Source organism: Microcaecilia unicolor, chromosome 8 (genome assembly GCF_901765095.1).
Source record: "Microcaecilia unicolor chromosome 8, aMicUni1.1, whole genome shotgun sequence".
In the NCBI taxonomy this organism is placed as follows: domain Eukaryota; kingdom Metazoa; phylum Chordata; class Amphibia; order Gymnophiona; family Siphonopidae; genus Microcaecilia; species Microcaecilia unicolor.
Genome location: NC_044038.1, coordinates 120,755,426 through 120,769,911, shown reverse-complemented (window position 1 = coordinate 120,769,911; position 14,486 = coordinate 120,755,426). Strand labels below are relative to the sequence as shown.

At 41.3% G+C, this 14,486-nt stretch overlaps 1 protein-coding gene across 6 annotated transcripts in view; it reads right to left on the bottom strand.

Moving 5' to 3' along the window:
• Positions 1–14,486, bottom strand: part of RUFY1 (RUN and FYVE domain containing 1) — a 744,748-nt gene that overhangs the window by 472,368 nt on the left and 257,894 nt on the right. For all 6 annotated transcript variants that reach the window (XM_030213172.1, XM_030213171.1, XM_030213174.1 and 3 more), the window contains one exon: positions 3,703–3,764. In XM_030213172.1, the coding sequence (XP_030069032.1) occupies positions 3,703–3,764 (62 nt within the window). The remainder of the gene's footprint in view (positions 1–3,702; positions 3,765–14,486) is intronic.

Sequence of the window (14,486 nt, the reverse complement as noted above, 5' to 3'; positions counted from 1 at the left end):
AAAATACAACCCCCAACCCTACCAAACAAAAAAGGGGGAGAAGATAACAAAACAAAAACACAACCCCTAACCTACCAACCCAAAAAAAGGGGAAACAACACACCATACCAAAAGCCTACCCACTACCATAATCTCCACACACTCCATAAACAACACCCCCCCCCCCCCCACCCCAGTCAAAGACAAGGAGGAGGAGAATAAGGAAAACCTTAAAGAGAGGAACCTCACCCCAGTCCTGCAGGGGGTATCCAACTCCCCTCCCTACTCTTGAGGAAAAGACCCTTGAAAATCTCAGAAACTCATACACAACTTTGCAAGTTCCAATAAAATAAAGAAACCCTTCCCAAAGAAGAGAAAAGAACCTTCAAGAGGTTTCAATAAACAGATTCATAAATAGTGGAACAAAACAGCTAAAGATAAACAGAACGTTATGATGGAAGGGTCAAAGCCTCCTTCCCCCTCCCATGAGAACAGAGCTAACAACACTTCTAAACAAATAGCAATGAAGTCAATGGTTATTAAAGTACTCTAGAACAGGAAAAACAAAAGTTACTGCCAAAGCCATCTCATGTTTGATCATGGTCCAAATGGCAATGAAGGAATTTCCCTTTACTGGGTGCCCGAGCCCAATGTTTGGTCTTCGGAACTGAAATAGAGGAGACTGCTCAAGGACCAGATAATGTTGCAGTAGCCAGACATGCCTCCCGCAATAATTTCCAAGCTTTTTCCAGTTGCTTGACTCTGTACAGTGTTCCCTGAAGAGGAAAGCTAAGAGCCAAAAGAAAAAGCCAGTGGTACTTAATCTGTTCCTTGCAAAGTAAATCCAAAATAGGTTTAAATTCCTGTCTCTTAGCCAATGTAAAGGCCGAAAGATCTTGATAAACTGTGGCAGAGGTATCTTGAAACTGAAGAAGGAGGAGAACTTGCGCCTTCTGCAGAATCGTCTCTCAAGATGCCTCTACCAGTATACCTTGCAAAACAAAAATGTATTTATAAATGACCTAGAGATGGGAATAACTAGTGAGGTAATTAAATTCGCCGATGACACAAAATTATTCAGGGTCGTCAAGTCGCAGGAGGAATGTGAACGATTACAGGAGGACCTTGCGAGACTGGGAGAATGGGCGTGCAAGTGGCAGATGAAGTTCAATGTTGACAAGTGCAAAGTGATGCATGTGGGTAAGAGGAACCCGAATTATAGCTACGTCTTGCAAGGTTCCGCGTTAGGAGTTACGGATCAAGAAAGGGATCTGGGTGTCGTCGTCGATGATACGCTGAAACCTTCTGCTCAGTGTGCTGCTGCGGCTAGGAAAGCGAATAGAATGTTGGGTGTTATTAGGAAGGGTATGGAGTCCAGGTGTGCGGATGTTATAATGCCGTTGTATCGCTCCATGGTGCGACCGCACCTGGAGTATTGTGTTCAGTACTGGTCTCCGTATCTCAAAAAAGATATAGTAGAATTGGAAAAGGTACAGCGAAGGGCGACGAAAATGATAGTGGGGATGGGACGACTTTCCTATGAAGAGAGGCTGAGAAGGCTAGGGCTTTTCAGCTTGGAGAAGAGACGGCTGAGGGGAGATATGATAGAAGTGTATAAAATAATGAGTGGAATGGATCGGGTGGATGTGAAGCGACTGTTCACGCTATCCAAAAATACTAGGACTAGAGGGCATGAGTTGAAGCTACAGTGTGGTAAATTTAAAACGAATCAGAGAAAATTTTTCTTCACCCAACGTGTAATTAGACTCTGGAATTCGTTGCCGGAGAACGTGGTACGGGCGGTTAGCTTGACGGAGTTTAAAAAGGGGTTAGATAGATTCCTAAAGGACAAGTCCATAGACCGCTATTAAATGGACTTGGAAAAATTCCACATTTTTAGGTATAACTTGTCTGGAATGTTTTTACGTTTGGGGAGCGTGCCAGGTGCCCTTGACCTGGATTGGCCACTGTCGGTGACAGGATGCTGGGCTAGATGGACCTTTGGTCTTTCCCAGTATGGCACTACTTATGTACTTATGTCTCGAGGTCTATTATCTGAGGCCACATGTAGAGCCCTATGTGCCCGTTTCAGCTCAATGATAGGTGCTGATTCGGTAAGCTCCACAATCTAGCAGCACAGGTCCTGCACCATCTCCTGAACATTTTCCTGGTTGTTATTCTCCAGCATGCCTCTGAATCTCAAATTGTTACAGTGGCCTGTTCTCAATATCCAGTTTAAATTTCAAGTCATCAAATTGTGACTCTAAGGCAGTATTATTTAGATTGCAATTCCGATACCACCTCGCCTTGTTCTTGCACCATAATAAAATGAAAAAAAAAAAAAGAAATAAGTAGAGGGTAGACCAAATGTATTTCCAACAAGTAGGTTTATTCAAAACAGACTCAACGCAGTCCTACGTTTTGATGTTAAAAGAACCTGCTTCAGGAGTGAAACAAATTATCTCAGCCACTGATGGTGAACACAATAAACAAATAGACTAAGAAATCCAAAGGTACAGCAACAACCATGTTGAAAAAAGAAATACCACCACGCAAAGCGTGCCAATCATAAAATGTGCCACAAGAGACAATATGATTACATGTTGTCCCTTGTGGCACACTTTATGATTGCAACTTTTTCTTTCTTGCTTAGACCACTGACCTGGATGGCTCAGAAGAAAGCGGTTGATATTAGAAGATACTCTCCGCAATTTCGACGGCCTGAGTCTGCAGATGCTATACCACAGGCCTCGCAATTATATTACAGTCACAACAATGATTACATGTTGTCCCTTGTGACTGATTGGCATGCTTCGTGTTGCGGTATTTCTTTTTTCAACGTGGTTGATGCTGAACCATAGGATTTCTTAGCCTATTTGTTTATTATGTTCACCATCAGCAGCTGAGATACTTTGTTTTGAATCCTGAGGCAGGCACTTTTAGTGCCAAAACACAGGACTGCGTCAAGTCTGCTTTGAATAAACTTACTTGTTGGAAATACGTTTGGTCTATCCCCTACTTCTTTCTTTTTTTGCACTTTGTTATGGTTTTTTCTTAGGGGGATACTTCTGTTTTTGTGTGGCTTCAAATTGCATCTCCAGGTCCCACAAATCCTTGTACATATTATCAATGCACGTCAAGAGTTCAAAGCGAATTTCTTTAAACTCTGCTCTTAAATCTCCAAAGCAACATTGAACTTCTTGAGTGATACTCTGCAAATTAACAGGCTTCAAGTCTTTTTCGTCTTCCAATCCACTATGGAAGGTTCCAGTCGAGTCTGCTTAGGTGATGCAGGCAGGCCATGAGGCCTATGGAGTAGCATCCTCAGAGCAGGGCTGCCGAAATTGGTGGACAGTCTCTTTTATATCAACCACTTTCTTCTTATGAGCTATTCAGGTAAGTGGTCTAAGCAATAAAGAAAATGTTGTGCTATAAAGTCGCCGATGGTAAGAGTTAAGTTTTATAATGGGAGGGATAGTTGGGAGCCCAAAATCAGGCATCCATTCAGGAAGCTGACATCACTTCCCCCTGTCTTTTTTGTTTCTTTGATTTTTTTACAAGTATGGGCAGATACTGGCTCAAAGCTAACTGGCAGAACAAAAAAGACATGTTGCCTATCTATACCAGAACCAATTTAAGAACAGCATCTCAATGCACAATTTTCCTGTAAGGCTTATTTGCTATGGAATTCAGTAACAGAATATCACAACGGGTGATACTTACTGTTTGTCACCACCTGTGTTTGGTACATCCTTAAGATACAGAGAGAAATCTATAATGCCAACCTACCAAAAGAAAAAATTTACAAAGGTATTGTTTTCAGCAGTAGCTGCTACTGTGATCATCACAATGCAATAATATTAAATGTATACATCATACTAACAAAAATGCTGAGCAATGTAATTCAGGGAATATTATATGAACTTTAAAAAATGGTAGTCGTGTTAGACCGATGTAACAAAAAAGACAGGTGATGCCTTACAAACTAACCAATTTATTGAGGCATGAGCTTTCGAAGACTGGAGTCCAATTTCTCTACTGCTAATGACCCTGCCTTGCATCTGACAAAATGTACTCTAGTCATTGAAAGCTCATGCTTCAATAAACTGGTTAGTCTATAAGGTGCAATCACAAGTGTAATTCGCCCACATTGTTTGGGGAAGCAAGGGGTAAGGAGTTCAGATTAGTCGCATAGGGTGAATTTTCTCATTATCCCCTCAGATGAGCATTGATAAGCCCACTCCTCCCCCCCCCCCCAAATCTTTTCTACACACAAACACACACAATCACTCTGTCCTCACTTCTTTCTCCCAGGCCTGCCACCACCAGTCTCAACCTTCCCACCTGCTGGTAAGCGTGAAACAATAACACACTTCAACCTTTGTATTTCTTTATTTCAATTTTCAATTAGTCCATTCAAAAGCATGGACTAATGGGGCAAATTCAACATGGATTTAGTGAAAGGAAGTCTTGCCTCACCAATCTGCTGCATTTCTTTGAAGGAGTAAACAGACATGTGGAGAAAGGTGAGCCAGTTGATATTGTGTATCTAGATTTCAGAAGGCGTTTGATAAAGTCCCTCATGAAAGACTACAGAGGAAACTAGAGAGACATGGGATCGGAGGTAGTGTCTTACTGTGGATTAAAAACTGGTTGAAAGATAGGAAACAGAGAGTAGGATTAAAAGGTCACTATTCGCAATGGAGAAGGGTAGTTAGTGGGGTCCCTCAGGGATCTGTGCTAGGACCTCTGCTTTTTAACATATTCATAAATGACCTTGAGATGGGGTAATTAGTGAGGTAATCAAATTTGCTGATGACACAAAGTTATTCAAAGTCGTCAACTTGTGGGAAGATTGTGAAAAACTACAAGAGGACCTTACGAGACTGGGAGACTGGGCGTCTAAATGGCAGATGACGTTTAATGTGAGCAAGTGCAGAGTGAGGCATGTGGGAAAGAGGAACCCAAATTATAGCTACGTCATGCAAGGTTCAGCGTTAGGAGTCACAGACCAAGAAAGGGATCTAGGTGTCATCATTGATGATACGTTGAAATCTTCTGCTCAATGTGCTGCTGCAGCTAGGAAAGCAAATAGAATGTTGGGTATCATTAGGAAAGGGATCGAAAACAAAAATAAGGATTGTATCGCTCCATGGTAAGACCGCACCCTTGAGTATTGTGTTCAGTTCTGGTCGCCGCACCTCAAAAAAGATATAGTGGAATTGGAAAAGGTGCAGAGGGCGAAAAAGATGATACAGGGGATGGGACGACTTCCCTATGAGAAAAGGCTGAAGAGGCTGGGGCTCTTCAGCTTGGAGAAGAGGCAGCTGAGGAGAGATATGATAGAGGTCTATAAGATAATGAGTGGAATGGAACGTATCGATGTGGAGCGTCTGTTTACGCTTTCCAAGAATACTAGGACAAGGGGGCATGCGATGAAGATGCAGTGTGGTAAATTTAAAACGAATCGGAGGAAAGTTTTCTTCACTCAATGCATAGTTGGACTCTGGAATTCTTTGCCGGAAAAAGTGGTAAAGGCGGTTAACTTCAACAAAGGGTTGGACTGCTTCCTGGAGGAAAAGGCCATAGAATGTTATTGAATGGACATGGGAATAATCCACTATCTCTGGGATGGGTGGGACAAATTTTTGTTCTTTTGGCCGCTGTTGGTGACAGGGTGCTGGGCTCGATGGACCCTTGGTCTGTCCCAGCATGGCGATGCTTATGTACTTACGTACTATATTTCCTCTCCCCTCTGATTTTTAAGATTTTTCTTCTGTTACACATTTTATTCTCTCAACATTTCCTTTATATTTTTTCATCATTTTGTCATCTCTTTCGTTTTTGTCATTGGTTCAATCTCTTTTTTTTTTAACCATTTACTTGTGTTTCCCTTTATCCCACCAATACTTATCCATTTGGCTCTCCCCCTCCTGCTCACATCCCTCACACCTCACTTCTCCACACGTTCTTCCTCCCTACTCCATATCTCCCTTATCCTTATTCATTCATTTTATTTGATATACCACCTAAGTCAGTGAATCTAAGCAGGTTTACATGATTAAAAGAATAAAAAGGGAACAGGGAGAGACAAAGACAAATGCAGGACAGTTCAAGAAAGTTGCAGAAACAATAGGAGAAGGGGAGAAGGGATATCCCCATGACCCAAATTAACTTTCTACTTCCTGCGACATAGTAAAACTATGGATCGTATTGGACTTTTATCACCACCCCCTCTTTATTTCTCTGTTGCTTCTATTTATGTTTCTTACATGCCTAATACTATATTGTGTATTTGTATTTTACCAAACCGGAGCCTGCCTCGACGGTATTGTCTAAGCCACATTGAGACTGCAACTAAGTGGAAAATGTGGGGTATAAATGTGTTAAATAAATACAATATTACATTAAGGGAGAAAACATTAGGGCACAGAAGCATGGGATGTACAAAGTGGTCTGGTAGGTATCAGCTAATTTCGGAAGGGAAAGCTGTGCAGAGGAAATGAGCCTTAAAATGAGATCTCAAGTTAGAGATTGAGGGTTATAATCAAGTAAAGGGGGAGGTTGCTCCATAGAACTGTTGCTGCAACACTGAAGTCAGTGAAACTGGTGATATGAAGAACTAGTAGATATTGATGCATAGATGAAAGAGGTCTTAGGGGACTGTACAGTTGAAAAGGCTGGCCAAAAATTGTGGTTGCCCGGACTGAATTTGGTGGCATAAGACCCGGACCTTATAAACACTGTTCCCTCTAACCTCTGCAAGAGTCCTCCACCTACAGTCCTGCCAGTGTGTGTGTGGGGGGGGGTGCTGTTTCACTATCACATTTTCAATAGTGAGGGACAAGCAAGATCTTCAGGATCCCAGTGAAACTGCCCAACTGTGGTGATTGAAAATACAAAGCACCACCCCCTACTGGCAGCAATGCAGATGAAGGACTCCTGCTCAGCTTAAAGGGAACAGTGCTTGTAAGGGATTCTGTAAGAAACTGGTAGCCAATATTCTATTTGGAAAAGAGGGGTAATGAAGTCATTTTTTTTCGTCCATGGAGTAACTAATTGCTGCTTTCTGTACTAGCTGTAATTTATGGATTTGGGATTGAGGAAGACTGAGTAAGAGCAAACTGCAATAATCGTGCTTAAAGATGACCAACATCAGGATTAAGGTACAGAGACACCTGTTTGAGAAAATGGCGTAAAGATCTGATCTACCTTAGAGTAAAAAACAGGAAGATACAATGAGGAAAACATGATTGGAAAAAGGAGAGCTCTCTATCAAAGGTAACTCTTGGATCTTAACTGTAGTTTTGTATGTGAAACCCACTTACAGCTCCTCTGGCAGATTCACACAAGCTGGATGTGGGCCGGGGCCAGAATAAGTCCAGTAGGTCAAGGGTACTCTCTCTCTGGGCACACTCTCTCCAAGAATTAGCCAGAAGTCTCAGTTGCAAAACTTTACCTTGTTTTACTAACAAATTTGGAAAAACAGTTCATAAACATCAAGGTGGTTATTTCTCCTTCAGATGGTCAGCACAGCGCAACACAGTCAATGATATCAGGGCACTTAGGGTTCTGAACTTCAAATCTTATCACCTCTATTTACACAAACCATAAGCAGTACTTGATGATTTTCCTCTCTTAATTAAACACAGTCCACATGCGTCTCCACACACATACAACTGTGCAGTTATTCCGAATAGTCTGAATTCCTTTTTTTTTTTTTTTTTTACGTTTTTAACACTCTCTCAATCATGCCTTGTGAAGATGAAGTGGGGTAACTGGCCTCATCATATCCCCTTAAAACACTAGTCCTCTTCCTTTCCCTTCTTTCTCTAGGTAACTGACTTGTGTAATTATAAGCAGTAAAAGCAGTACATGGGTGTGCCGCACTAGTTACACCTAACCCCATATGACTATTTCCTTGTCCTCTGTCCCATCCCGGATTCAGGGTCTATCTGTTTAGGTAGTGCAGGGAACCCGCTCAAACTTCTCCTATGTGGGGTACTTTTTCCCTCAGACACCCCTACTTTGCTCCCTCATTGGGAATACTACTGCAGGTACCTCTTACCTCATGCAGAGGTTTCCACACCACAATTACAAATTTCTCCTGTCTTGGCACCCAGGACTTCTCCCTCGGTACTATGGGTCTCAGCGAGGATGGGCTACCAAAAACCAGAATTTTCCTCAAGCCAAAACTTCTATTATTTCTCTGGCCTTGCCCCCAGGGGCTGGCCCTTACCATGATTATACCACTTGGCTGTCAATAGCAGCTCTGTCTCCTTAGTGACCACCCTGAAAATCCTTCCTCCCACCCTTTAAGCATGGCCATTATAGGGGGGGTCACATATGGAAAGGGGACACACTGTATGCCGAGATTAAAAATGCTGAGTGTACAGAAAAAATGAAGACTTCTGATTTAGTAATATTCAGTTTAAGTTCATCTTTCTGAAGCCAATCAGCCACTTTGTCTAGCTTGAAGGACACAGAAGTAAAGTCTTCCAGTGACTGAGGGTCACGAGGGAGGAAATGTTGAGTGTCATCTGCATTGATTAAAACAAAAAGTAAAACCTAGGGACTGGAGCAGGAGAGTCAAAGGAGTGAGAAAAATGTTAGAATATGGGACCTAAGACGGAACCCTGAAGAACCCCAAAATGCAAGAGGTAGCTGAAAACGGTGAAAAACAAAAGGAGTGGTTGGATAGATAGGAAATGAACCAAGAAAGAGATACTAAGGTCAATCAATCTTTCTACGAGTATATTGTGGCTAACTAATCCAAACGTTGCTGATAGATCTAAAGAGATCAGGATAACATCTCTACTGCAATCCTGTGTTTGCTCTACGTAGTTGACAAGTTCCGGAGGAGAATGTTCGGTAGAGTGGTGGGTCTGGAATTCCATTTGGCAGGGATGTAGTGCATTCATCTTTTCAAAATAATCAGTGAGCTGTACTGTCACAAATTTCTCTACAATTTTGGTTACAAAGGGAAAGTTTGAGATAGATCCGACTTGGGATTCTTAATCTGTGGGTGGACTACTGCTAGTTTCCATGGGTCAGGAACTGTCTCTGTAGCTAGGCTGGTAGTAATCATGGAATGTAGAAATAGCAATAAAGATTGCAGAAAACAGACAAAGAGAAAAGCTGGCAAAGGATCAGTATGAGGTGAGGAAGGTTTCAAAGAAGAAGCCACCTTGACTAAATGAGACAATGAGGGGAGATCAAAAGACGAAAGAGGCTGTGAGAGTGCTGAGTGGTGGAATAAGTGAGGGGAGAGGGGGAGTAGAGGATGCCTGACCTAATGTTGAGGAGTTTATTGAGAAACCCCTCTGCAAATTTTTCAGCCCAAAGCTGAGACTGGTTTCAGGAAGGGGGTGAGTTTGTAAGGTGATGTAGCACTCAGTAAAGACGGGATAGGTTGGAGTCATGCTGGAGTTACTAGAAAGGTAGCCTCTTTTAGCCTTTAAAAGTGAGAATTTCTATTAAGTGGAGCATCCTTTAAATGACACTCTGTATTCTAATTTACACTATATTCTAATTTACATTTTGTACTCCAAACATTTTGGAGTGTTCCACATGAGAGAGATGTGCCAAACTCACATTTTGGAATTGTCCACCTTGATAATGGTCTTGGAACATTGTGTTAAGCACATATTTTGAAGTCATATCTTTAATTGGTATTCTGTCTTTATGCAGTTGTGCTGATTCAAGCTGCAGGCACAGCTGTGCTTGTTTATCTTTCTCAACTGAACACTGCCTGTAGAATGTGGCAGAAGTAATTTGTGATTTACAACTTACTGAGAGGATTGTTAACCATTTAAAGGCTCAGGACACATTGTGTGTATTGTTTGTTAGAGCTGTTCCTTTCACAATACGCGCAGAAGCTTTCAGCGGGGCTTCTTACATGCGCTGTTTAAATTGCCTTCAGAGTTTGTGCTGATAAGAGCAAAACAAAAGCACTAACAAGCTTTCTTTAAAATTTCTGTTTGGCAGCTGAGTGGTTTTTCTGTAACAGGTTTTTTAAAGCCATTCTGATTTGTTTACAGAGACATGAGTTTGAATGCAAATCACTACACATGGGTCTTAGCTAGCCTTGGCAGAACTATGCTTTAGGAAGAACTTGTGTGTGTTACAGTGGGAGAAGCAGCAGCAGGAATTAGGAAACAACAAAGGTTATTGGCTCAGGCTCAGAATGAGCAAGTAACAGAAGCCAGACACAGCAACAAAGTATTTTGTGCCCTCCTATGGAGTGAATCCATTTTTAATTCTGTCTACTGGCCATGTAAATATGGCCTTCAAAATGAATCCCACCTCTAAAAGCAGGTTCAGGGAAGAATGTGCATTATCTACAGGCAGGATTGAGCCTTCATGTGCATCTGAGGGGGGAGGTGAAGCTCTGTTGGGTGCTTGGGGGGGCGGGGAGATGCAATTAACATGTCCATGCTTTCCAAAGGAATACTGGAGACAAGTCAGAGCTAGGAGTCTCCAACAGGGAGCGAGCCTTCTCCAGGGACAAAGTAAAGAATGAAGAGTTTTCCTTGTCTCCCATTTAGATTACATTGTCATCTCACATTTCCTATTTCTCTAGAAAGTTATACCTGTTGCATGTTTGAAAGATAAAAATTCCTTATTGTGTGTTTTGTCATTAAAGATTAAAATTGCCTCTAAAGACCATTAGCGTGCAAAGTACTGCATTTCAGAGCAAACTTTCAGGCAATCATCTATGCCGATGTTTATGGGGAATGAAGTTTTTTGTTTTGGACACAGCATATTAAATTCAACATCAGTTAAGGAGAAATGACTGTTAAGGAAATGGTTCTTTGTTATTTCTAGCAGAGGGATTCCATATCTATGGTCAAATAAGTAGAGCGTTTCTGCTGGGTGTAAACACTAAAAAGGAGCCAATTCTTACATGGTGGGAATTAGCTGCCTAAGGTTCTTCACTGACAATCCCATATTCACCTGTAAGGATTCTCTGTGCGATAAATGATCATCAAATGGTCCTGCCAGGACCTTGCTTTGCTCATCTTGAAGTTACTTGTCAGAGTGCATTTCTCTTTACCGTTCCTCACTTGTGAAATTCTTTACCTTTATCCCTGCATGGTGAATTCAACTTAAAGACCTTTAAATCCCTGCTGAAGACATGTTTTTTTCAACAGGCATTTACAAGTGATGAGGAGGTGCATTGTGTTTGTGGTGCCTGGGAGAGAAAGTAAAAAGAAAATAAATGCACTGTTGTGTTTTAATACAGTAAGTCTTGAAAGAATGTCTGTATTATATTTCCTGTCAAAATTATTGTAGTTCTTTTCTTTTAATTTCAAGATTATTATAAGCAATGTAAACCGCTTTGCTCTGCCTGTCAGTTAAAGACAGTATATCAAGCCATAAATAAATAAAAGTAAAATGGGCTTTCCTCATGTCTTAAACAGTCTGCTATCCTTGTTAGGAGCTCACAGGACTGTTACCCTGAACCCGGAGGGCTGGAGAAGGGCGGATCTGGTCCCTCTGCATAAGAGCAGAAGTAAGGAGGGACTTAAAGTGACTCACTGGGTTAAAAACTGATTAAATGGAAGGAGACAGAGAGTTATGGTAAATGGAGCTTGCTCCGAGGAAAAGGATAAGTATGTTATCAGTGGTGTACCACAGGGATTGCTCCCTGGGCCTGCTCTTATTAACATCTTTGTGAATTATACTGTGGAAGGACTGTCTGGTAAGGTTTGTCTCTTTGCAGATGATACCAAACTCTTGGGCCCTTTTACTAAGACACGTAAGCATCTACGCATGCCCAATGCATGCCAAAATGGAGTTACCACATGGCTACCATGTCGCTCTTGTGGTAATTTCATTTTTGACACACGTCCGCTACTCGAACCCAAAAAATATTTTTTATTTTCTGGCGCACATCAGCTCTGCATGCCAAGTAGCATTTGGCGCACGTAGTTAATTACTGCCTGGTTATTGTGTGAGACTTTACCGCTAGGTCGATAGCTGGCGGTAAGGTTTCAGACCCAAAATGGACATGCAGCAATTTTGATTTTGCCGCACGACCATTTTCAGCAAAAATCTAAAAAAGGCCTTTTTTTTTTTTTTTTTTTTTTTTTTTTTAACAGACGTGCCGAAAAATGAATTGACTTGTGCCCAAATCCCATGCCTACACTACCACAAGCCATTTTTCAGCACACCTTAGTAAAAGGACCCCTCTAGGTGTAGATAGCATGTGGAAGAATCTAGTGAAGCTTGAAGAATGGTCCAAAAATTGGCAACTAAGATTTAATGCTAAGAAATGCAGTGTCATGCTTGGGTTACAAAAGCCAAGCGAACGGTACAATATAGGGAGTGAAGTGCTTGTGTGTGCAAAAGTTAAGCAGGACTTGGGGATGATGTGTCTGATGATCTTAAAGATGGCCAAACAGGTAGAAAGGGCAAATGTCAAAGCCAGAAGGATGATCGGGTGCATAAGGAGAGGGATGACTAGCAGGAAAAAAAAGAAGTGATAGTGCCCTTATGTAAGTCTTTGGAGAGACATCATTTAGAGTACTGTGTGCAATTCTGGAGACCACACCTACAGAAAGATATAAAACAGGATGGAGTCAGTCCAGAGGGTGGCTAAAAAATTGGTCAGCATGAACCTCAACATGAACACACTGGAAGCGAGGCAAGAAAGATGGGATATGATAGAAACATTTAAATATCTCAGTAGCACTAATGTTAAGGAGGCAAGCCTTTTTCAAATGAAGGAAAACTCTGGAATGAGAGGGCATAGGATGAAGTTAAGAGGAAACAGGCTTAGGAGGAATCTAAGAAAATACTCTTTCGTGGAAAGGGTGGAGGATGCGTGGAATGGCCTCCCAGTGGAGGTCATGGAGACAAGGACTGTGTCAGAGTTTACAAAAGCGTGGGAATTAGTGGTTACTGAGGATGGGCAGACTGGATGGGCCATTTGGCCCTCATCTGCCATCATGTTTCTATGTTTTTAACTAAAATCCCTTGATGCATGAGCAGAAGCTTCTCAAATGGTGGCTAACTGCCTTTCATCTACACTTTCAACCTTCTGCAATTTTGACTCTTCGTCCTGCATTCCCTTCAAGAAAATACCTAGAACTGATCCTATCATCCTTTTAATTACTGTCTAATAGAGATGATTAAGTTTTAGATGATGGTGAGACATTCAGGCAGCAATATCGAGATAAACAAGATAAAATGCAAGACTAGATTTTTGCTAAGAATTTCTAGCGTATGGGGATAAATCATTTCCATGAACATGTTACACTCAAAAACATGGGAAGAGATCAGATCACTAGGGGCAAAGAAGTACAGAGAGAAAAGAGAAGAGAACAATCTGCTGAGCTGGCTTGTGACATCACTATTATTGTGTTTTCAGGGTTTTTTTTAATTTTTAAAATTTTTATTTTTATTGTTTGAAGAATAAACTTTGTTCGTCCTGGATATTTTGGTTGGCTTCTTCCACTTCTTTGGTTTTGATTTGTAATTTTTATATACCATGCATTTTACACACATACTTACTTTTTCTTAAAAGAAATGTTTGTAGTCCATATGTATTTTACTCTTCTTGCCACTCTGTACTAGTATGGCTAAATGCACCAATTTTTATATTAATTTAAATTGCTTTATGGTTTTTAAATTCAGTACTATTTTCAGAGCTATATTTCCCGCTTTACCCTATTGGTTACCATCCATGCAAATTTGCTTTACCCTGGCTCTTATGGTGGGTTATGCGCTAGAATGGCATTTATTGCTTCCTGCGCGTTCGCAGTTGTACCCTTGAGGCAAGTGGCTGGCTTATTCATGTAAGTAATTTCACTCGCTTATGTTTAATTTTTTCTCAATAAATTTTATAGGACTCTTCAACTAATGTCTTTGGAAGGAGTCCAATTAGTGTTCATGTCCCTTTACTGATGTTTCATTCTTTTTTGAGTGTTTAAGCTTCAGTTGGGCTAAATGTGATTTTAAATGTTATTTTTATCCATACTTGGCCATTTCACCTTATATGCAGAATTTCATATCATACAGTTTTGTTTTGTTTTTTAAATCATGCCACTCTTTAAGCTGGATGATACGTAATTTTTACTTTTCTTCTTTTATTTGCTTGAAACCAAACAGCATTATTTATTTAGATGTGGGTATATTCACATACATACACTTTCAGCTGGTATGTAATATTTATCCTATATAATAAAAAGCACCTCCAACATTCTGAAGCTGACTCTGTGGCACTGTGGCAGTGTAGGGTTCGTAAGTCTGTAGGTTCAGCGTTTCACTGGCTCTCACTGTCCCCGCCCTCATGTCAAGGAAACGGAACGCTGCATAGTTGCCAAGCAAACAAATGTGACGTCACAGGAACGAAGAACCAATCAGACAGAACGGAACTTGGAGGAGGGAAGTGGAGTGGATTGAATCTCTAACCAGTGTTGCCAGGTGGGCGGTTTTACTGCCCAATTGGGCGGTTTTCCGCGACCCGCCGCGGGAAATTTTTGCCCGCGGCAGGTTGCGGT